Below are 22,690 nucleotides of genomic sequence, written 5' to 3' on the forward strand. Positions count from 1 at the left end.
CAAAATGCTGGGGGGGGGGGCACCACCTGCCAAGGGGGGGGTAGGGGAACAGTGCCATGAAACCCCCCAAAAATCCCCTTCCCCATGCTTGGGGGGGGGGGCTGGCACCCATAACACCCCCACAACAGGCCCGCCCTGGTGTCCAGACCCTCCCACCCCAGCACCTACCCCCACCCTGGGGGGGGGCATTTGGGGGGGGGGGGGGGGGGGTCCCAGTGCTGGGGTGGTCCCTGCCCCGGGAGCGGGTGGGCAGTAAATAAGTCGCATGACTTATTTCTAATTATTATTATTTTTTTTCTGCTTTTTGTTTGTTTGTTTGTTTGTTTAGTGTTTTGGGCTGGGGGGGTTGGGGGGGGGGTGGTGGTAATTATTATTAATTATTTTTTTTCTCTGGTGCGTGTGGGCGTCTGGCTGTCGGCGGCCTCGGCGCTGGGCTCACACGCTCATTGTCATGCTGGGCGAGTACTAGAGAGAGCGGAGACACCGGAGGGTTAGCTGGGAGGGGAGGGGGGGTCCGGGGGGGGGGCACACACCACTGCCCCCCCCCACACCCCCCACCTCACGCCTCCCGGCCGCTCGGCCAAGGCGAACTCCCCGCTGCCACGGAGCGGGGGGGTCCGCCACTGGGACTTTATTGTTGACCCCGTCCCCGGCTGCCGCGCCCCCCCCCGGGCCCCCCGCCCTCGCCGCTTGCCCCCCCGGGGGTCCCCGGGGGTCCCCACCGGGTCCCTTACGCTGTCGCTTTGGAAGGGGTTTAAGAAATTGCTGCTCAGCTCGGCGTCGTCCCGCGGGGTGCCGGGGGGGTTGCTCAGGGCCCCCAGGTTACTGGGGGAGCTCTGGGGGGGGGGGGAGAAAAATGTTAGTGGGGTGGTGGGGGGGGTATGGTGTGGGGTCCTGGTGGATTGGGGGTCCCAATAAATGGAGTCCCAGGACATGGGATTCCAGTACGCCGGGGGGGGGTCCCAGTGCATGGGGGGGGGGGGCTCAATAAATGGGGTCCCAGTAGGTGGGGTGGGTCCCAGTGCATGGGGGGGTGTCAATAAACGGGGTCCCAGTACGTGGGGGGGGTCCCAGTGCATGGTGGGGGGCTCAATAAATGGGCTGCCAGTATATGGGGGGGGTGGTGTCCCAGTGCACGGGGGGCTCAATGAATGGGGTCCCAGTACATAAAGGGGGGGCAGGGGGGAGCCCAATAAATGGGGTCCCAGGACATGGGATCCCAGTACATGTGGGGGGGGTCCCAGTGCACGGTGGGGGAGGCTCAATAAATGGAATCCCAGTATATGTGGGGGGGGAGCCCAATAAATGGGGTCCCAGTGCATAGGTGGGGCTCAATAAATGGGGTCCCAGTACTTGGGGGGTGTCCCAGTGCATGGGGGGGGGACAAATAAATGGGGTCCCAGCACATGGGGGTCCCAGTGCATGGTGGGGGGGTCCCAGCACCCGGCGTTTCAGGGTCCCCCCACTCACCTTTGGCAGCCCGTCCATGTCTCCGGAGCCTGCAAGGACGACAGCAGCGTGTTAGTGACCCCCCCCCAAACCGTGTGTGTGTCCCCCCCCCAGCTCCCACCCCCTGCCACCCCCCTCCCCGTCCCCACTGCCCCCCCCCAGCCCCTGCACGGAGCCCGCCTGCCCACAGATGGAGCTCACGGACCGCAGGATGCGGCCACAGTCCCGGTCCGGGGGTGCTGGGGGGGACACACACACACACACATGACACCCCTGGCTGGGGGGGGGGGGTGGTTTTGGGGTGGGGGTACCCACCTAAGGATCCGTTCATGTGATGCGGCTCCATCGCGCTCATGCCACCCATGGGTCCCTCCGGTCCGGGTCCCATCGGGAACTGGAAGGGAAGATGGGGGGGGGGGCTGTGAGCAATGTGGGGACCCCCCCATCCCCATCCCTGTGTGTGTCCCCCCCCCCTGTCCCCCCATCCCCGTCACTCACGTTTGGCCTGTTCCCCGCGGGCCCGATGGGGTTCATCATGGTGTACATGTTCTCACTGGAGTTGGTGGAGTCTGGGGGGGGGCAGAACAGTGGGGGGGGGGGGCAGAACACCATGGAGGGGGTGAGCCTGGCACCCCCAAATTCCTCCTCCACCCCTAAATCTCGTCCCGTAGACACTCACCTCCGGGGCTGGGCAGGATGGGGGTGCCGGGGGGGCCACCACCCCCGGGAGGGCCCTGGGGGGGGGGAGAGGAAGGAGGTGAGTTGGAGGGTAAGGGGGGGGGCACAGCAGATTTGCCTGCAGCATGGTCCCCCCCCCCGAGTGCACCCCGATACTCACCACATAGTTCCCAGGGGATGAGGAGGAGTAGGCGATCTGGGGGGGGGGGGGGAAAGAGGGGGGGGTCAGCATGGGGGGCCACGGAGCCAGCACCCCGATGGCTCCAGTGGTCTCCCCCCCAGATATTCCCCCCCCCCCCCAACTTACGGAGTTGGCATTGGGGTTCGGCCAGGGCCCACGGCCACCGGGACCCCTGGAAGGCAACAGGGAGAGGTGAGGGGGGGGTCCTGCCAGTCACTGGGCCCCCCCACCCCTGTGTGGCCACCCAGCTCCCCCTGCCCAGCTCCGGGATGGGGGGGGGGGCGGTGCGGGGGGGTCCTGGTGCCTTACATGTTCATGGCGGGCATGCCAGGGCCAGCCAGCGAGCTGGGGGGGGGCCGCATCCCACTGCCGTAGGTCTGCAGGGAGAGCAGGGGGGGGTCAGCAGGGGCTGGGACATCCCTGTCCCCATCCCTGTCCCCATCCCCACCCATATCTCCTTGTTCCCAACCCCATCCCTAGCCCTGTAGCCCTGTCCCCATCCCTGTCCCCAAACCCATCCCCATCCCTATAGCCCTGTCCCCATCCCTATATCCCCGTCCCCAGTCCCATCCCTGTCCCCAAACCCATCCCTATATCCCCATCCCCAGTCCCATCCCCAACCCCATCACCTTCCCCATCCCTGTGTCCAGCCCCATCCCTATCCGAGTCCCTGTCCCCATCCTTGTCCCCATCCCTGTCTCCCTGTCCCCATCCCTATCCAAGTCCCTGTCCCCATCCTTGTCCCCATCCCCGTCTCCCTGTCCCCATCCCCATCTCCATCCTTGTCCCCATCCCTGTCTCCCTGTCCCCATCCTCGTCTCCCTGTCCCCATCCTTGTCCCCATCCCTGTCTCCCTGTCCCCATCCCCATCTCCCTGTCCCCATCCCCGTCTCCCTGTCCCCATCCCCGTCTCCCTGTCCCCATCCTTGTCCCCATCCCCGTCTCCCTGTCCCCATCCCTGTCTCCCTGTCCCCATCCTTGTCCCCATCCCTGTCTCCCTGTCCCCATCCCCGTCTCCCTGTCCCCATCCTTGTCCCCATCCCTGTCTCCCTGTCCCCATCCCCGTCTCCCTGTCCCCATCCTTGTCCCCGTCCCTGTCTCCCTGTCCCCATCCCCGTCTCCCTGTCCCCATCCTTGTCCCCATCCCTGTCTCCCTGTCCCCATCCCCGTCTCCCTGTCCCCATCCTTGTCCCCATCCCTGTCTCCCTGTCCCCATCCTCATCCATATCTCCCTGTTCCCACTCCCATCCCTGTATCCCTGTCCCCCTGTCCCCAACCCCATCTCTACCCCTGCATCCCTGTCCCCAACCCCATCCGTGTCCCCATCCCTGTCCCCAACCCCATCCCGGTCCCTGTGTCCCCCCCCCGTGCCCCCCTCACCTGGGGGGCCATGCCGGCCATGCCTCGCGGGGGGTTCATGCGCTGCATCGGCCCCCCCATGCCGGGATGCCCTGCGCAAAGCGGGAGGGGGGGAAAGCGTGAGACCCCCACAGCATCCCCCCCACACCGACCTGGTGGCGGGGCTGGGGGGGGAGACACACACACGGGGACAGGGACCCCCCCCCCCCCAAAAAAACTCACCCTGCGACCGCGCGGCCGGATCCATGGCGTTGGGCAGCAGCGGCTGGGAGCCAGGGACACCCACGGGAGGCTGTTGGGAAAGGGGGGGACACACACAGGACAGTGGGTCAGGGTGCTGTGGGACCCCCCCCACCCACCCAGAGGGGTCTGCAGCGTTGGGGGGGGGGTGTCCCTGTCCCCGACCACCTCACCTGGTTCGGCATCCGGAGCGGGGGCCGGGGGCCGCCGGGGTAGCGGGGGGACATGAAGGGCTGCAAGAGATGGAGCAAGGTTGGGGGGGGGGAGAGGATGCGAAATGGGGCTGGGGGGGCTGCGGCATCACCCTGGGGGGGGGCTGGGACACTCCTGCGGGCACTTGGGGGGGGGTGGCCGGGGGCTGCCGGGCTGTGCCCAGCCTTACCTGGCTGTGCGGCCCCAGCATGGGGGCACCGGGGTTGTGGGGCGGAGGTTGGGCGTGGGGTGATGGCTGAGAGCCCGCAGGTCCCTTCAAGAGAAATAAAACACGGTTATGGGCTGGGGGGGGGCCTGGGGAGACGGGGGGGGGGGCACCCCGGTGGGGGGCGTGAGGGGTGGGGGGACGCTGGGCTGGCCCCATGCTGGGAGGGGGCAGCACTGGGGGGGGGTGGTCTGGCTGTGGCACAGCATTGGGGGGGGGGCCCGGCTCATGTAAGAGCCCCCCCCCGGCTGCACGCACACGTGGGGCTCAGGCGTGTGCGCACGCTAAGGGCACGCGCACGCCAAGGGCACGCGCACGCCTGCAACGTGACGTGGGGAGCGCAACCGGGTTCCCCAGCACTGTGTGCAAGGGTCCCGGCACGCACACGGGCTCACACGCGTGTGCTCGCACACGCACGTGCTCGTACACGCACACGCACGTGCTCGCAACACAGGCAGTGCCCACGCACGTGTGGCTGCATCGCGCCCGCGGAGCTCTGCGAGGACACGCGGGGGCGCGAGCACGCGACGCTCACGCGTGTGCGTGCGTGGTACTCACCCGTGCGTGCACACGACGCTCACGTGTGCACACGTACGCCCACGCCTGCACGCTCGCGCACAAGACGCCGCTCTCACATACATACACGCTCACGTACATGCATGCACCCTGACGTACATGCACGCACAGACATGCAGCTCACGCGTGTGCAAGCACACGCAGCAGGATGACACCCACCCCCCCCACGACCACGGACCCCCGGCCAGCCCTGCCCACCCCCCCGCAGGCAGCGCAGGCGTTGGGGGGGACACACACACACACACAAGCACACGCAGCCCCGAGACACGGTGCGGGCAGGCTGGTACCTGAAAGAAGGCGGGGGGCATGGGCCCCCCCGGCATGCCGTCACCGGGGGGCAGGTTCCCCATCACCGGGCTGGGAGCCGCCGCCGCGCTCTGCGGGGAAAGGAGAGCTCAGCGCCGGAGAAGGTGGTGGGGGGGGGGTGTCCACCAGAAGCCCCCCACCCCCATCCCAGCACCCCACGGGGGAGCAGGCGGTGCCGGATTCGGCCTTTGCAGCTGCCCCCCCATCCCGTGGGGGGGGGGGGACACGACACACATATAGGGGCTGGCTGACCTTTGCGGCTCGGGGGCCACCAGTGTGTCCCATTTGCCCTCCAGTCCCAGGGTCGCCCCGTGTCCCCCCCCCCCCCCCACCGGAGCCAACACGGGTGACGTCCAGCTCGCCCCGCGCGAGCGAGAGGGTAGCGCGGGGAGAACGCGGCACGGCTCCCTCCCAGCCAAACTGGGGGGGGTTTGGTGGAAGGGGGGGGCTGCAGCTGGCCCTGGGGGGACCCTGTGGGGGGGCTGGCTGAGCTGGGGGGGGGGGGGAGCACGGGCAGGGGGCCCTGGCCCCACTCGCCTGCCGGCCCAGTCCGAGGGGAGCTGTTAAGGGAAGGAATGTGCCGGCTTTCCGGCTCGGCCCCTCCGCCACAACTGGTTTCAATTTGTAGGGGAGGAGGAGAAAGAGGAGGGGGGGGGGGGGGAAAACCTTGCGCTGCCCCATCCACCCGGGGGGCCCCCCACCCCCCCCCAAAACCTGCTGCCAGCCCTGCGGGGAGAGGGGGGGCCCTGGCTGTGGTTGGAGGCGGGGGGGGGGGTTCATCACCCACCGGTGGGTGATGGGGTCGGGGCCCCCGTGGGTGCTGCTGCTGTGGAAATGGGGGTGGGATGCTGGTTGGGGAGGGTGAGACCCCCCCCGGGGCGGGGGGGGTGTCCCGTGGTGGGCACACGGGTCACGCTATGTACACGGGTCACGCCAGCACACGGGTCACGCCTGGGACACGGGTGACAGTGGGTGCTGGGGGGCACACGGCTGAGGGTCCCTGCCCCACGGCGTGGCCAAGCTGGGGCCCAGTGACTGCCTGCTGGGGTCTGGAGGCTGGGGGGGGGGGTCCCAGGGCCCCCAGCCTCATTTACCAGCTGCGGGATCCGGCCCCAGGCGCGCCCCAGCCCCAGGGATCATTTGCAAGACAATGGGAGTCTGTGCAGGCAGCCAAAACCAACAGAGCCTGGGGGGGACTGGGGGGGGGCAGGCACAGCCCCCCCTTATCCCGAAACCACCCCAGCACCCCTCCTCGTTAACCCCTCGGCCACCATTGTGGTAGGGGGCGGTGGCCCCCCTGTCCCCCCCCGGCTGGGCCCTGGGGTTGGGGTGAGGCGTGGGGACACCCCGGGGATGTTTGGGGTGATGGGGGTGGCAGAGGGCTCGTGTGGCCAGCACGGAGCCCCCCACGGTCCCACCACTGAGCTCGTCAGGGAGCCATCATAGAGCCCACCGTGGTCCCACCATGGAACCCACCACGGTGCCCACCACGGAGCCATCATAGAGCCCACCGTGGTCCCACCATGGTGCCCACCACGGTGCCCACCACAGAGCCATCATAGAGCCCACCATGGTCCCACCATGGAACCCACCACGGTGCCCACCACGGAGCCATCATAGAGCCCACCGTGGCCCCACCATGGAGCCCACCACGGTGCCCACCACGGAGCCATCACAGAGCCCACCGTGGTCCCACCATGGAACCCACCACGGTGCCCACCACGGTCCCACCATGGAACCCACCACGGTGCCCACCACGGAGCCATCATAGAGCCCACCGTGGTCCCACCATGGTGCCCACCATAGTGCCCACCACAGAGCCATCACGGAGCTCACCATGGTCCCACCACAGAACCCATCATGGTGCCCATCACAGAACCATCACGGAGCCCAGCACGGTCCCACCACAGCACCCATCACGGTGCCCACCATGGAGCCATCACAGAGCCCACCACAGTCCCACCACAGCACCCATCATGGTCCCCATCACAGAACCATCACGGAGCCCACCATGGTCCCACCACAGCACCCATCATGGTCCCCATCACAGAACCATCACGGAGCTCACCATCATCCCCCCACAGCACCCATCACGGTGCCCACCATGGAGCCCACCACAGTCCCCCCACAGCACCCATCACGGTGCTCTTCATGGAGCCACCACAGAGCCCATCGTGGTGCTCATCACTGGAACCACCACGGTGCCCACCCAGCCCACCCCGGCGTGACACAGGGGACGGGTGTCCCCCCCCATCAGCCCGGGGGGGTGCCGGGAGGGGCGAAGGGTGAGATGGCAGCAGGGTCACCCCACGGCCCACGGAGCCACCCCACGGATGGCAGGGAAGCCTTTGCCTGGGGTGGGGGGGGGGGCACAGGCCCTGTCCTGTGTGTCCCCCCCCGGGGACAGAGCCGAGGCAGAGTGGGGTGCAGACCCTGTCCCCTCTTGGGGACCCCCCCAACTCCCCTGCCCCATGGCGCAGGGACGGTGCTTGACCCCCAGCCCCGAGTGGGGCCACCGCTGCCCCCCCAGCTCCAGCCCTACAAGGGGGACAGTGCTGCCCCCCCCCCTCCCCGCCATAACAGGGACTGAATTGGGCCCCCCCCCTATCCCGGACTCCCCCCCCCATCACTCAGTGATGCAAAGCAGAGTTGCCATGGCAACAGGTTGGGGAGTTTCGGCTCCTCCTGCAAGCTCAAGGTCAGGAGGGAGAAAATGGGGTGGGGGGGAAGATGGGGGGGGGGGGGCAGAGCACAAGCTGGGGGGGGGTCCCCACACCACCGCACCCCGGGGGACCCCAGACCCCGCTGCGGGGCCGGCTGCCGCCACACGCAGGCTGGACCCTGCCAGCCCCCCCCAAACCCAGGGTGATGTGGGGGGGGGGTCACCGTCCCCCTGATGCTCATGGTTGAGGGGGGGTCCCCACGCACCCCGGGCCGAACAGCACCCACGAGAGGGCGAGGGGCACCCGCTCCACGCCGGGGAGCCCTGATTCACCCCACGGGTACCGGTGGGCAGCGGGATGGGGACGCGGCTGTGGCGGGCATCCCGTGGGGTGCAGCGTGGGGGCTGTGGGGGGGGGGGGGGGGGGGGGGGGGGCTCAACCCCCCCATAGCGGTCCCCAGCGCCCCAGCTCTGCCTGCCAGGCAGCACTGCCATGGCAACGCGGCCTGACCCGCGCCTCGTCCCCGGCGTCACCGCACCAGCAGCCTCATTAATTCCAGCATGGAAATCAGCTCTGCGCAGTGCCGGGGGGCCGGGGGCGGTGAGGGTTGGCGGGGGGGGGAGGTTGGGGTTTGGGGGGGGGCCCTGCTGCAGCCCCGGCAGCCCCCGCGGTGTTGGCGCAGGCACACGCGTGCCCACGCGTGCCCACGCAGCGGCGATGGGTGTCCCGGAGGGGAGCGTGGTCACCCCGCTCCACCACCCCCCCCCCCCCCGCAACAAGCTGTGGGGTGCTGAGCACCCGGAGTTTGGGGGGCGGGGGGGGGTGTGGAGGGAAGGGGGAGCAGCTCCGGCCCCGATCCGGCAGGATGGGGAGAGGATCGGGGGCAACGTGTGCCCCGTGGCCTCCTCCATCCCACAGCACGCCTGAACGCCAGGGCACGCAGCATCCCGCGGCGCTGTGGACCCCGCAGCATCCCGCATCCCGCGGTACCGTGGATACCGCAGCATCCCGCATCCCCCAGCACCGCGTACCCCGGAGCATCCCGCATCCCCCAGCGCCATATATCCCACGCGGCACAGCACCGTGTGTGCCACGGCATCCCGCATCCCACGGCCTTCTGCATCCCGTGGCATCCTGCACACCACGGCATCCGGCATCCCACGGCATCCCACATCCCTTGACACCACGGATCCCGCAGCACCCCGCATCCCTCAGCACCACGGATCCCGCAGCACCCCACATCTCTCAGCACCACGGATCCCGCAGCACCCCGCATCTCTCAGCACCACAGATCCCACGGCACCCCGCACCGCATGGCACCGTGGATCCCGCAGCATCCCGCATCCCTCAGCACCGTGGATCCCACAGCATCCCACACCGTGGATCCCGCAGCATCCCGCATCCCACACCCCTGGGACCACGGCATCGTCCCCCATCCCAGGGCACGGTGCCCCCCCCCCCAGCGGGTCCCCCCCATCCCAGGACCCAGTTCCCCTCCTGCCACCCCCTGTCCCCCCCCCCTTTCCCTGCCCGCAGCCCCGGCAGGAGCGGGCACACGCCGGGCTGTTGACTCTGTGCCAATGATTAACTCGCCAAGGCTGGCACCGATAAGGAGGGGAGACGCCAGTGCCAGGGTGGGGGTCCCACGGGTGGTGTCCCACCGAGCCCCGAGATCGCGGTGGCCCCCAGGTCCACTAGGTGAGGGGGGGGGGGGACACAACACACGGACCCCAAACCGGCTGGGGTGCCCCCCATTTGGGAAGCGAGAGCCTGTTACTTTGCCCACGCCACGGGATGGGGTGGGATCCGGGGGGGGTCTCTGTCCCCCGTGGGGTTGGGAGAGGGGGATGGGCACGCAGGGGTCCCTGGGTGTTGGGGAGGGGGGGGCTGAGCCAGGCCCCCAGGGATTACCCCCCCCCTCCTCGCGCCGCCCTGCAAAATAGGTCACCCACGCTGGCGAGGCCGGGGCTGGCAGAGCCGGCGTTAACCCCCGGACCGCCGGCGTCCTCGGCACGGGGGTCTCGCCAGCGGTGGGGGGGGGGCGGCAGCGTGAAGGGGGGGGGGGGGACCAGGGGCACAGAGCCCCCCCCCCCAGCACCACAGTACTCACATAGTCATGGAAGGCTTTGGCCTCGCTGGAGTGCTCACAGGTTTCCCGGCGGTCGGGAGCGGCACAGTACAGGTCCCAGAAGACACTGGAAAAGTGGGGGGGGGGGCACACAGCGGGTCAGGACCCCCCCCCAAGATGTGTCCCCGTCCCCCTACACCGCCCTCGCCCGCTGTGCCCCGTGGCATCGTCCCCCACGGCCGGCTGAGCCCGGCCACGCTCGTGTCACTGATGGCCGGCGGAGTGGGGGGGCCGGTGCTCTGTGTATGCATGTCCCCCCCCCCCATGGCGGGGGCCTCCCGGCTCCGGCGCTGTTTTCCCTGGAAACGGTCGCTACGGCCGGAGCCCAAATTCCTGGGACTTTACATCAGGCTGTAGCATCCTGGGGCGGGATGGGGGGGGGTCCCACCACCCACGCCCCCCCCGCCGGGTGCTGGGGTGGGTATGGGACGGCGGAGGGGCCGGTGCGTGTCCCACTTGGCCCCCCCCCCCCCAGTACTGTTTGTGGGTGCCCCCCCCAGATTTGGGGTGTAGTAGCCGGGTGCCGGCAGCGGGAGGGTTAAGGGCCTGGAAAGCGCTGTGCCCCCCCCCCTTTGCTGTCCATTCCCCCCCCCCCCCCATAAATCACCAACTAATCGTTTATTGGAAATGGCTAAATGCGGCGGTGGCGGCACCGTGGCGCCCGGCACGGCCGGATCCTGCGCCCCACTGAGGGCCCCCCCCTCCCCGTCACAGCCACGCTGGGCCGAGACCCCCCCCCCCAGCATGATGCCAACCCACAGGGTGCCCCCCCATCCCCATCACCCCCCCAAGGGTGCAGGGGGTCCAGCCTTGGGCTGGGACCCCCCCCCCCAAACCCTCCCCAGCCCCACGCTTGGTGCCAAATTGGATCCATCTGGAGGGGCCGGGGGGGGGGGGGCCGGGGCGTAGCCGGGATGTGAGGCCGGGGGGGGGGCCCCAAAATCGCTGATGGGAAAAGCAGAGCGGCAGGTTTATGGGGTACGAGGTGATGTGGCGGCAGCCCAGGGAAAAAAAGGGGGGGGGCTCCCAGGCCTAACACTGTAGGGAAGGGTTTTGGGGGGGGGGGGTCCAGCCCTACTCCCACTTCTCGCCCCCCCCCCCCCCAACTCACCACCACCAGGAGTGCAGGAAGCCGGGGGGCTCGCCCAGCGTGATGTTCTTCTCCCATCGGATCTGCGGAGAGGGGGCACGGGGGGGGGGGGGTCAGACATCACTTTCCCAGGCCTGACACCCCGGGGATGGGCTCCGGGAGCCACAAGGTGGGGGGGTGCAGGGCTCCAGGCTTGTGGAATTGGGGGGGGGGGGTTTATGTGCTGTGTCCCCCCCCCCCCCTCGTCTTACCTCCGACAGGAAGGTCTGGGCCGATTTCTGGGCCCCCACGTGCAGCAGGTACTCGTAGACGTACAGCGCCAGCCTGCAGGGACGGGGTCTCAGGGGGGGGGTCTCAGGGATGTGTCCCCCCCCCTCAAAGGGACCTGCCACCCCCGGGGTGCCCTGTGGCAGGGCCAGCATCCCCGCGGTGACACCCCCGTCCCGACAGACCCCCCCCCCCCCAAAAGGCAGGAGGGGACCCCCGAGTGACACCGGGGGGGACACGATCAGGATGGAACCCCCGTTAAACAAGTGCAGAATTAACGAGGGGGGGGGATTCGATGTCACCTCCCTGCAAAGGGAAACATCCCCCCCCCGGGCATCACGGTGACACCGAATCCCACCGGTGCCCCCCCCTCCACGCCAATCGGTCCCCGACTGTCCCGGTTCCCCTGAGGATGAGTCGGGGACGGGGGGGGGGACACGTCCCACGCGGGATGTCACCGTGGGGTGAGTGTCACCGGGGGTGTCCCCTGACCGGGGACCTTCGGGGGGGGGTCCGGGGATCCATCACCCCCCCCCCCCACCCCGAGGGCAGCGGGAAACGGGACCCTCGGGGCTGACACCGGGCTCGTCGTGGGGGTGCAGACCCCCCCCCCCCCTCCGGCAGGTGCCCCGGGGACAGCGGTGACCCCGAGTACCGGGACCACGGCGGGGACGGGCACAACCGGGGATACCGGTGGCCCCCCGGGGAAGGGGAGGGGGGGGGATGGCACGACCCCCCCCCCGGGAGCGGGGAGGGGGGGTGGGGGGGAAGGAATCGCGGTTCCCGGTGCCGCCGGAGGGACGGCAATGCCCGGTGCGCATCGCGACTCCCGGTAGCCCCGGTGGCCGGGCTGAACCCCGACGGTTCCCGCTGCCCCGCGGCTGCCGCCGGTTCGCCCCGGCGGGGCGGGGCCGCGGGGGTCCGCCCGCCCGCCCCCCCCCCGCCATCACCACCCCCCTCCTCTCCTTCTCTCCGTCCCCGCTCCCCCGGCGACCGCCCCGGCAAACTTCCGCGCCCCCGGCCCGCTCCCGCCGCCCCCCCCCCCCTTCCCCACCGCCGCCACTCACTTCTCGCGGGCCTGGCCGTCCGAGGGCACACCGGAGCCCTTGCCCTTGGCGTACATAGTGGGGGGGGGGGGGGAAACGGCGGCGGTAAGAGGCGGCACCGGCTGTCAACGACCCCGGTCCCGGTTCCCCCCCGCCGCCATCCCGGAGCCGGAGCCGGAGCCGGACCCGGCGGCTGCCGGCCGCGCGCGCGCGCGCGCGCGCGCGACACGCGCGCCCCCGCCCCGCGGTGGAGGCGGGGGGGGGGGGGGGGGAGCTTGAAACCGCCGCGCCCGGGTCCGGGGGGTCCCCGCGCCGCCGCCGCCGCCGCCGCCTCCTCCCGCCTCTCCCCCCCCCTCCCCTCCCGGCTCCGCGCGCGCGGCTGTTCCAGCAACACCGGCCCCCCCCCTCCGGCCCCGCCCGCGCCTGCCGCTCTTAAAAGGGCGATGGCCGGCGCGGAGGAGGTGGTGGGGCCGTGGCGTGGGGAGGGGGGGGTATGGAGGGGTAGTGACACGAGGGGGTGGACGCGGGCAGGGTGGGCAGAAGGGGAGACGGGGAGGGGGATGTGGATGCGAGGGGGGTGGGCACTGACACGAGGGGGTGGACGCGGACAGGGTGGGCACAGGGATGTGGATGTGGGGGGGGGAGACACACGGAGGGATTTGGACACGAGGGGGCGGGCGTGGGCACGGAGGGACGCGGAGGCGGGGGGGGGGCATGGATGCGAGAGGGGACTCGGACACGGGGGGATGGACACAAACGTGGTGGAGTTGGTGGGGGGATGACACACGGGACACTGACACGAGTGGCAGACACGGGCCCACGGGGAGGACGCAGGCACGGGGGGACGCGGACGTGGGGAACACCGGGATGGGGACACGCACACACCCACGGAGCCCTCCCACCCCAGCCCTGGGGTCCCCTCACAAGCCGGGGAGGGGGTGTCCCCCCCGAAGGACCCCAAGCAGAGCCCCCACGGGTGCCGAGACCCCTGGGAGGGCCCGATCCTGCCCTCACCCCCTCCCCTGCCCGCCACGACGGCGCACACGCGTGTGCGTGGCCGTGGCCGGGGCGCGTGGGTGAGCACCCGGCGCGTGCGCACCTACACGCGTGTGCGAGCGTGCGTGTGCGTGTCCGCCTGTGTCCCGGGGAGCTGTTGGAGCTGCCCACTCGAGTGTTCCCACGCCACCAGGGCCACAGGGCTGGGATCCCCAAACCAGACCCCCAAAACCCCCCCCGGCTCCCCCCAGGCCCCTTGGACAGGGAGCAGCACCCGGGGTCGGAGCCCTGCAGCACCCCAGGGAAAGAGCAGGGGGGTCCGGCAGTGGCCCCGGGGGGGTGCTGAGGCAAAGGGTGCTGTGTCCCACCCCCGTGTCCCCCCCCCCAGGGACCGGTTACGCCCTGGCAGGGTGACACGGGACGGCGGGACCCGCCTGTTCCTCTTCCCACACCCCTGCCCGCGCCAGGCAGAGAGGCAGGCGAGTTGGGGTGCTGGGGTCAGGATTGGGGGGGGGGGGCTGGAAAACCACCCGCCAGGACCCTTGGGTGCTGCCCTGCCGGGGGAGAGAGGCAGCGGGGTGGGTGCCAGCCTGGTTTGCGCTGGGAGGGTGTGCTCAGCTGGAATGGGAAGGGGGCTCAGGTGGGTTTTGCTGACACCCCCCCCTCCCCAATTTTTCCACCCAGGCGCCCGTCGGGGCCATGGGGCACCCCGCGGCCCCCCTCATGCCGCTGCTGCTGCTGGCGCTGCGCCCCGCGGCCCCCTGCTTCACCGTGCCGTCGGATGCCCCCGCCGAGCTCCGGCTGACCAACAGCAGCCATCAATGCGCCGAGTTGGACTGGGGCCTCTTCCAGCGGCAGAACGGGCTGTGGCTGAGCCGTAACGGCATCGAGGCCCTGAGCCCCTCGTCCCGCGTCGAGCCGGCGCTGGAAAACCTGGACCTGTCGTACAACCGGTTACGGGAGCTGCCGGACGCTTTCCTGAGCCGAGCGCGGGGGCTTCGGCATCTCCGGCTGCAGCACAACCGGTTACGGGATCTGCCCGACGGTTTCTTCGCCAACGCCACGGCTCTGCAGGAGCTGTGGCTTCAGGGGAACCCCCTGCCCGCCGTGCCCACCACCGCCTTCCAGGACACCCTGCGTTATTTGGCCGTGCCGTGCCGCTGCGACGTGGCGGGCAGCGTCCTGGCGGCCTGCTCCCGGCCGGAGAACACGGCGCTCTGGTGCCAGTGCTTCACGTCCCAAGACGATTCCTTCAACGTCACCGATTTCCACGCCCGGGAATGCCGGGGCGACGTGGGGCTGGTGGCCGGCGCGGCCGGGGCCGCCGGCGGGGCGGCCGTGGTGCTGGCGATCGCCGCCGTGGTTTGCTACCGGCGGAGGAAAGCGGCCGGCGCTGCCGCGGCGTGGGGTAAGCGGGAGTCTGCCGCGGCCCACGGGCAGCCCCGCTACATCAGCCGGGCCGCTGAGATCGGCGCCGCCGATGCCACCGCTGCCGCGCCGGATTATGAGAATATCTTCGTGAACCCCTGCGCCGCTCCGGCTGCCGCGCAGGGCTGGACGCCGGAATGGCAGGAGCAGCCATACAGGTGAGGATCCGGCACGGGGATCGGCTGCTTGGGGTATGTCCCACCCCTTCCCATGCTGTGCTGTGCCATCCCATGCCATCCCATGCCATCCCATGCCATCCCATCCCATCCCATCCCATCCCATGCTATTCCATGCCATCCCATGCCATGCCATGCCATGCCATGCCATCCCATCCATGCTGTGCCATGCCGTCCGGTCCCACTCGTGCCATCTCATGTCCCCCCATCCCGTGCCATCCCGCATTATCCCATCCCACCACCCCCAAAGCCCAGGCGCTTGCCGGGACTGAGCCCTTTCCCCCCACCTGCACCCCCAAAGCCACCCCATGGCGTTCGCTCCCTCGTTGGGGACCAGCTCCCCCCCGACCTGCCCCATCGCCTGGGCACGGTGCGGGGGGTGCCACCCCTCTGTGTCCCCCCCCCAGACCCCAGGTTCCGGTGGACGACGACTATTTTCTGGAGAGCGAGGCCGTCTCCGGGGACCAGCCCATCTACGCCAACACGCAGACCCCCGGCGACGACAGCGTCTACATCATCCCCAACCAGTGAGGGGCCTGGGGGGGTCCGGGGGGGGCTGTGGGGATGAAGCTTTGGCTCCCACCGATGCTTCTCCCTGAGGCTTTCCCTGGTGGCCCCCCCCCCAGCCCAGAGGGGACGGGGATGGGCGCTCCCCATGGATGAAAGCTCCGGGGGTCTCCCCACGGCTGGGACGGCGACACGCGTGGTCCCCACGCACACATCCTGCCAAGGAGGCCTTTCTCGGAGGGGAGGGGGGGGGGCATTATTTTTAATCACACCCCCCCCCCAGCCCCTTCCTTCGCCCCAGTTCCCACCACGGGGCGAGCGTTGAGGGTTAGCGCTTCCTCCCCGGGGCCGGCAGCCACCGACCGCGGGGACGCTTCGGCACGGCATCCGCCGGCACGCCGGAGCCTTCCCAGCCGGGGACACGTGTGGGGGGAGGCCCTCCCCCCCCCCGGGGCCATCTGGCAGAGCGGGGGGCCGTGGGGTGACCACGGCACACGGTTCCTCTTCCCCTTTTCAGCTGCTGATGGAGAGCGTCCGGGCGCACGTGCGCTTGGGGACGTGTCGGTGGTTGGGGACATCCGGGCGCTGGGACCAACCCCGCCGTCGCCTGCAACACCTCCGCCCTTTTCCTGCTAAATCTGCCACTTTTGGGAACAGAGACGTAGCACCTTTTTTTTTTTTTTTTTTAATGCTCCTAGCAAGATCCCTGAGCCCGGCGCTGCCGGGTTGTGCACCCCGAGGGGACCGGCAGCCTGGGGACGTGGGGACCCTACGGCTCGTCTGGGTGCCCCCCCCCAGTTCTTCATGGGTTCCCTGAGCTCCGGTTCTTGTGATGCTCCACCGTGCCCCATTAAATAGCTTAATTATCTTCGATTACCTGTGTAGCTCATGGTCTGCTGGGAGCCCCGGGCAGGACACAGGGTGGCTGGTGCTGTTCCTGGGCTGGATCCGTCCCTCTGGCAGCAGCGAGGTGGCACCAGCCGAGCAGAGCCGCGGTTCGTTATCTCTTAATGGCACGGACGGCCTCGATAAGGGGTGTCGGTAGCACAGGGGTGGCTGTAAACATTAACCCAAAGGAGCTGTGTAAGGCTGGAGGTCCCCACGGAAAGTCCCCGGAGCTCCCAAAGCCCTTGTCCCCAGAGCAGGGGTCCCAAGGGACCAGGACCCTCAAGGACTGGTCCCCAGAGCTCACGTCACTTTAGCCCAGGTCCCCAGAGTGGAAGTCGCCGAAGCCCAGGTCCCTCAAGTCCACGTCCCCAGGGTGGAGGTCCCCGTAGCTTGTGTCCCTCAAGCCCTGGTCCCCAAAGACCCCATCCCCAGACCGAAGGTCCCCATATCCCATGTCCCTCAAGTTCTGGTCCCCAAAGCCCACGTCCCCAGACTGGAAGTCCCCATATCCCACGTTCCTCAAGCCCAGGTCCCCACCGGGAGCTGCCACGGAGCCGGGCAGCCCAGGACACCCCCGGACACGCTGGAAGAGGGGACAGGACAGAGAGGAGCTGTGACCAGCAGAACCACCTCATCCAGCTGTGGCGAGTCCCTCGGGGATATGGTGCGTGCCACAAACCGACCGCAGTGGCAGAACCCGGGGGAACCGGGTATTTCCCCCACCTCTTGGTGCCCACAGGGTCCCACGGCTGAAGTACTTGGAAATCGGACAGCGGCCGCATCCCGGCTGGACATCCCAGCCGGGGGGGGGTCAAGGCTGCGCCCAGCACCCATCTCAAGGACACAAACAACTCAAAGGTCTCTGGGAGCATCGCCCAGGCATTACTCACCCGCCACGGCAGCTGCTGCCAGGGGAGGGATGGGGCTGGCCCAGTCCCGGAAAGCCATAAGGATTTACAGGCAAATCCATATGGAGTCAGCTCCCGACCGGTCACCTGTGGAAGAGGGGCTGAGGGTCCGAGCTGCGGGACCCCCAGCTGAAGGTGACCCGCTGCCGGGCTTCTGTCGGAGACCCCCAGGCGGTTGTGCGGGAGGAGCAGCCAGCATCCCTGTTCCCATCACTTTATTCATTTACATTATTACATTATTTCTGTTTTATAGAAATATATAAAATGCAAATACACGCACACAAAAAAAAACTTTCCCCAAAAAGGTATTTTGCTATAAAATACAATAAGTTAGCAATAAATAAGAGGGTTGTATAAATAAGTCTCTAAGTAGAGAAGAGACGATGCTCAGACATGGGGCGGGCTGCGGCCACGCAGGGACAGACCCACCCCGGACCGTTTGGGCTCTCTCGGGTGGGCAGGATCCACCTACCAAATAAAACATGGTTTTAAATAAGGGAAGAGAGGGGGGGAATAAGTTATTGTGGCCTGTGGAGGGGAGTTCACAACTAGGGGCTGAGCCAGATGGCGGAGCAGAGGCCGGCGCGGAGGCATTTTTGAGCCACAGGGTCCGATTTTTGGGATGCTGGAGCTGCCGGGAGACGGGCAGGCTCTGCCCCATCCGAGCGGTGACGGGTCCCAGTCCGAACTGGAGGCGATGCCATCAAGCACAGTGGCACCTGGTGACCAGCATGTCCTCAAAGAGAGTGGAGACCAGCCTGCCCTCGCCGTCGTAGTGCATCAGCACCATGGGGTCGTAGCCGGCGGGGACGCAGCAGGGCGGTGGGGTGGCTTTGGAGAGGGAATGCATGCGGGCTTTGATCTGGGCGTGCATGCTGGCCGGCTTGTAGTTGTGGGGACAGGAACCTTCGCAGAACCTCATGTAGTAGCTGTTGGGGGCGATCACCCAGTCCGCCCAGCCGATGTCCTGGAAGGAGACCTTGAGCGACTTGAGGCAACACTTTCCGTCGCTCTTCCCGCACTCCTCCTCCAGCCCCCGGGCTCTCCTGGCCCCCCGACCCGCGGTGGTCTCATGGGTTTCCACCTCCAGCACCAGCGTCTCGCCCCCCGAGGTGGCCAGCAAGGCTGAGACGTCGGCGGTGAAAGCCAACTCCAGGCGCAACGTGTCCTCGGGACCGGCAGCCCAGGGCTGGACGGCCGCCGTGAGGTCCAGGCTCCGGGAATCACCGTCCAGCTCTTGGCTACGCAGGAGCTGGGGGGTCCCGTGAGCCCCCCCCAGCATGTAGATGCTGACCCGGGGGGGCACGGAGGTGTCGGGTAGGGACGTGCCGGGGGATGCCAGCGACTCCTTGAAGAGCTTCAGCTCCGCCTGCACCACCCGGAGCTGTCGGTGGAAAGCCTCGGTGCGGGAGAGGAGGAGACGGTAGCGGTAGGGACCGCGGGGGTCCTGGTGTCCCTGGGGGTCCTGATGTCCCCCGGGGATGGCCGGCTGACGCAGCACTGCGGGGACAGGGAGGACAGATGTCGTTAGAGATGGCAATCCACCCTGCCAGCCAAGGCTCGTGACCAGCTCCTGTCCGGCAGCCAAACGGCCGTCTCCAGGGAATCACCCCAACCCCGAGGGATGCTGAGGCCAGGGAGATTCGGCCCCCATCCTCAGATCACTTGGAACCCACCGTCTCCAGGGACCCCCAGCCGGAGGGTCTCACTGAGGAGCCCCAGGACCTGTCGGGGTGACCCCCACCCCACATCCTGGCTGTCCCCCCCCGCCAGCCAAAGCAGCAGGAGCGGAGTATTTCCCTAAATCATCCCAGATCCGGATAAAACCCCAAAGTGGGGCTCAAGCTGGGGCTCGAGGGATGGCACCTCCGCTCACCCCCAACCCGTCTCGAACCCCGCTCCGAGCACCCACAGCTGCCGCTGCGCCGCTGATCAAAGCTTCCACCCCAAATTTCCTGGGTTTTGTGTTTTTAAGCAAAACCAGCTCGAACGGTGGCTCCTCCCCAGTGTCAGGGCAAAGGAAACAGCCGGGATAAGGATGACCACGGTCACGGCGATTCATGCCCGGTCATGTCCCGGCACACACCGAGGCAGCCGGGCTGGCGTGACCGAGCCGGGACACGTTGGGGGGACACGCGTGTGTGTGCCGGGGGGGGAACACGACGAGGGTCACGGGATGCGCGTGGATCGGCGGACACTTACGCGTGGGGGTCAGGCGATGCAGGCGCCTGGTCCTGGGCACGGCTCCCTCCTCCTCCCGACTCCGGTTTCCCATCAGCTCGGCCACTTTCTGCTGGTACAACCGCTGCGCTCTCCGGATGCTCTCCTGGTCCAGCCGGTGCCGGACCACGGGGGGAGTGGGCATCCCCAGCCGCTCCAGAATCCCCTTTTTGATGGCTTCCAGCTGGAGCTTGTCCTCGTCCCACGCGTGGGGCCTCAGCTCCACGCCGGTGAGAAGCAGCAGGAGCTGGAGGCAGCCGAGGGCGGCCCCGAAATCCCGCAGGACCCTCGGCATCGCGCAGGCAGCCGGCGGTCCCGGGGGGATTTATTTGCAAAACCTCTTGCGCAAAGGCTGGTCGTGCAGCTCCCGGCGATGCTGCCAGGGGGAATGAATGAAGTGGACCAGACCTGAATTTATAGGAGCCGAACTTTGCCCGCCCTCCGTCCCCCCTCCCTGTCCCAGGCTGCCGGCGGGTGACGCCGGAGTAAACACCCAGCAGGAATCTCTCCTCTCCGCCTGGGATTTTGTATGGGAGCTCTGGCGGTGCTGGAGTTGGGTGATTTGCAAGCTGGTTTGCAGCTGTGGAGATGAAATATATGTAATACTTTTTCTCAGACACAAACATTTCCCTTCCACCTCCCGTTTTCCTCGCGGATCGCCATGCCAGCTCATGGCCGTTGGGGGATCCCCCTCACCTCCCCTGCCCCGTCGGTGAGGGGCAAGCGGCTGCGGGCAATATCCCATGGCCTCGGAGGTGGCAGAGGGTGATGGAGAAAGGATGATGTGAGGGCAGCACCATGGTGCAGCTTGTCCATCCCTGCATCCTCGGCTGCCTTCTCTGTCCTTCGCCTCGCGCCGGTCCCCGTTGGCACACGGGTCCCCGTTATGGCGTGGGACGGAGCCAGGCACGCAGCCCATTCCCTAAAGCCCCTCGGAAGCAGAAGCAGAGCAAGGAAGCAGCGGCCAGGCAGCCCGGCTCGTGCCGGCACACTCACGGAGGAGGGAGCGGATCAGCGTTGGACCTCGTCCTACCGAACCGACGCCACAGCCCGGCTTGCGGCAGCGGCTCCCCCGTGCAGCCGATGACCGGTGTGGCCAGGGAATGGCTCTGCCCCGGGCCCGGTCCCTCCTGAAGCAATGGTGGCCTGGGTTACATCATCCCTGGGCGGCCCGAAGACGGTCGGGATGGAGCCGGGCACGCCAGGCTGGCACGGATCCAGCGGGGCCACGTGCGTTGGGAAGTGCCGTGCCAGACCGGGGCTGCCCACGCACCGGGAAAGAGAAAATCCAAGGTGGGAACAAGCCACCGAGGCCGGTACGGGACCACCTGTCTCTCGCCTTCTCCTAAGGGATGCTTTGACCAAAAAAGATGAGCAAAGGGATGAGAGACCCCCGGTCGGACGAGGTAATGGGCAGGTCCCCCCCCCAGCGCTGGCCGGGGCAGGCGAGGCCGTTCCCAAATGTCCTGAAGTTGAGCCAAGCGCCTGGTCTTTAACTGTGCTCCTGCTACGGGATGAACGTGCTTACAGTAATCCCCCGATTTCCAGCTGGTTATTCTCTGCTCCTCCTCGGGAGCCAGCTCCAGCGTTACTCCTGCCTTTCTCACCCGGTTTCTTGAGGGGTTGCCTGAGGCAAACCCGAGACCAAACGTTTCACCCTAAAACACGTGAAAGGAGAAGTTTGTCGGCACGAGCAGCGTCAAGTGAAGGGGATCGCCCCGGCTCCGGCTCCTCTGCCCTGCTCTGGATCCGTCCTTGCAGAGGGACGGATGAAGAAGGGGCAGGAGGAGCCCACTCAGAGACCTCGCACCATTTCACGCTGCCTTTCTCTGCCCAGAACCTCCAGCTTGGAAAGAAACCCCATGTGTGGCTCACAGGGAAACCTCAGGGTCAGGTTTATCTCAAGTGCTTTGTCCCATGCGGAGTTGGGCACCGTTCTGCTTCTGCCGGGGGTGACACGGCCGGGCAGGGAAGACGCTCAGATGAGCCTCCCAACCCGAAGCATCTTCCCACCAGGAGCTGGTCCAGACACTGGCTCCTCAGTGGGTGCTTTCGTTCCAGCCGGATCTGCGGGATCCTTAGGGAGTTCCCGGGAGCACCAAGCACCCCTGTGATCCCCTTCCCTGGGGATTTCATCAGCTGGGGTGACTACAACCCTTCAGCCCTCCCCCAATTCAAGGAAGAAGGGAGATGGAGCATCACCCCAGGAGGACCACAAACCTCCAGGTAACACCCCGGGGCAGAACCGCCATGCCACCCCGTCCACCCCAAACATCTCCAGGTCCCCAGCAGGCACCAGTCCGGCCACCAGCACCCTCCACCATCTGCAAGGTGCCAAACACCCTTGTCCAAAGCCTAATCGGAGCCGTGCAGCACGTCCGGGCGCAGGAAGAGGCCTTGACCCACCAGCAATCACATTGGCCGGTCCTTGAGCAAGACCCAGCAAACCCCTAAATCCTGCAGTTCTGCTTTTGCAATGAATTTTCTAACCGTAGGCGCGTTGCGTGGTACAAGCCCCATCCACGAGTGACGCACAGTGGCTCGCGCCCGGAGAGCATCAAAGTTTGCCGAAGCCGGATGTTTTCTCCCAAAAGGCGCCAGCCGTGGAAGTCGGAGATTTACAGTCCAGCAACAGCCATAAAACTTGTGTTTTAAGAGCAGCGGTTGTGAATGCCGAGTGACCTGTTATGAAATGTCCCAGCGTGTCCTCACCAGCCTGCAAGATGCGATTGCACAGCCTCAGCCCCGTGCGTAAACAGCATCCCACGTTTCCTCCGGTCCTTACTGGGCCGTTAGTCCATCATCTTTTGCATCAGAAGGTCCGATTTCTCCAACACCTCTTCCTAGCGGGATGCAGGTTCCTCTCCTGTTAATGCATCCTACATGCATCCCTTGGCAAGGTACAACCAGAGCGCAGCTCTCACCCATCTGGCAGGGATCTGGAGTAGCGATTAACAGCAGCACTTGGCCACGGGATTGCTGGTGGCCGGGGACTCCTGGACCTTGGAGGGGCCAAGAGAGGGGCTGAGGATGAGGAGGAGCTGATGTCCCGGTGCCGTCGCTCCTCTGCACGTGGCGAGCAGGAGAGAAACGGAGTTTTGGTGATTAAAGCATCACATGGAGGCCAGCGGCTGGAAAAGCTGCTAGAAAGTTCAGGAAAAGCTCA

The 22,690-nt window shown here is 67.6% G+C and overlaps 3 protein-coding genes across 5 annotated transcripts; 1 reads left to right on the forward strand and 2 right to left on the reverse strand.

The window, feature by feature from the left end:
- Positions 1-270: 270 nt before the first annotated feature.
- SSBP4 (single stranded DNA binding protein 4) lies at positions 271-12,743 on the reverse strand. Of its 2 annotated transcripts, XM_075037913.1 has the most exons (18): positions 12,423-12,743; positions 11,340-11,412; positions 11,110-11,171; positions 9,981-10,065; positions 5,189-5,278; positions 4,290-4,373; positions 4,081-4,140; positions 3,890-3,959; positions 3,689-3,759; positions 2,618-2,685; positions 2,435-2,480; positions 2,288-2,323; positions 2,129-2,183; positions 1,948-2,018; positions 1,765-1,843; positions 1,471-1,499; positions 735-836; positions 271-465 (listed from the first exon to the last, which is right to left on the reverse strand). In XM_075037913.1, exons 1-18 carry the CDS (start codon positions 12,476-12,478, stop codon positions 436-438), a joined length of 1,167 nt encoding a protein of 388 aa, XP_074894014.1. In that variant the 5' UTR covers positions 12,479-12,743; the 3' UTR covers positions 271-435. The 2 variants fall into 2 exon arrangements, with proteins under 2 accessions (XP_074894014.1, XP_074894015.1); XM_075037914.1 differs by lacking the exon at positions 4,290-4,373.
- A 1,118-nt stretch (positions 12,744-13,861) lies between these two features.
- On the forward strand, positions 13,862-17,588 carry LRRC25 (leucine rich repeat containing 25). 2 transcript variants are annotated; one of them, XM_075037917.1, is made up of 3 exons: positions 13,862-13,876; positions 14,082-14,983; positions 15,409-17,588. In XM_075037917.1, exons 2-3 carry the CDS (start codon positions 14,097-14,099, stop codon positions 15,530-15,532), a joined length of 1,011 nt encoding a protein of 336 aa, XP_074894018.1. In that variant the 5' UTR covers positions 13,862-13,876; positions 14,082-14,096; the 3' UTR covers positions 15,533-17,588. The 2 variants fall into 2 exon arrangements, with proteins under 2 accessions (XP_074894018.1, XP_074894017.1); XM_075037916.1 differs by lacking the exon at positions 13,862-13,876 and having other exon boundaries at positions 13,992-14,983; positions 15,409-15,528; positions 16,026-17,588.
- A 157-nt stretch (positions 17,589-17,745) lies between these two features.
- On the reverse strand, positions 17,746-20,006 carry GDF15 (growth differentiation factor 15). The gene is made up of 2 exons (XM_075037915.1): positions 19,507-20,006; positions 17,746-18,804 (listed from the first exon to the last, which is right to left on the reverse strand). The coding sequence occupies exons 1-2, from the start codon at positions 19,817-19,819 to the stop codon at positions 18,008-18,010; spliced, it is 1,110 nt and encodes a 369-aa protein (XP_074894016.1). The 5' UTR covers positions 19,820-20,006; the 3' UTR covers positions 17,746-18,007.
- Between the last annotated feature and the right edge of the window lie 2,684 nt (positions 20,007-22,690).

This window comes from Buteo buteo, chromosome 10 (assembly GCF_964188355.1).
Source record: "Buteo buteo chromosome 10, bButBut1.hap1.1, whole genome shotgun sequence".
Classification (NCBI taxonomy): Eukaryota; Metazoa; Chordata; class Aves; order Accipitriformes; family Accipitridae; genus Buteo; species Buteo buteo.

What these genes read in the sequence shown, in the direction of transcription:
- SSBP4 (XM_075037913.1), bottom strand. Translation starts at nt 12,478, where the DNA reads ATGTACGCCAAGGGCAAGGGCTCCGGTGTGCCCTCGGACGGCCAGGCC. An exon ending in CGCTCCGGATGCCGAACCAG is followed by an intron (nt 3,960 to 4,080) that starts GTGAGGTGGTCG and finishes CTTTCCCAACAG; the next exon opens with CCTCCCGTGGGTGTCCCTGG. An exon ending in TCCGGCCGCGCGGTCGCAGG is followed by an intron (nt 3,760 to 3,889) that starts GTGAGTTTTTTT and finishes CGCTTTGCGCAG; the next exon opens with GGCATCCCGGCATGGGGGGG.
- LRRC25 (XM_075037916.1), top strand. Translation starts at nt 14,097, where the DNA reads ATGGGGCACCCCGCGGCCCCCCTCATGCCGCTGCTGCTGCTGGCGCTG. An exon ending in TGGCAGGAGCAGCCATACAG is followed by an intron (nt 14,984 to 15,408) that starts GTGAGGATCCGG and finishes TCCCCCCCCCAG; the next exon opens with ACCCCAGGTTCCGGTGGACG.
- GDF15 (XM_075037915.1), bottom strand. Translation starts at nt 19,819, where the DNA reads ATGCCGAGGGTCCTGCGGGATTTCGGGGCCGCCCTCGGCTGCCTCCAG. An exon ending in GCATCGCCTGACCCCCACGC is followed by an intron (nt 18,805 to 19,506) that starts GTAAGTGTCCGC and finishes CTGTCCCCGCAG; the next exon opens with TGCTGCGTCAGCCGGCCATC.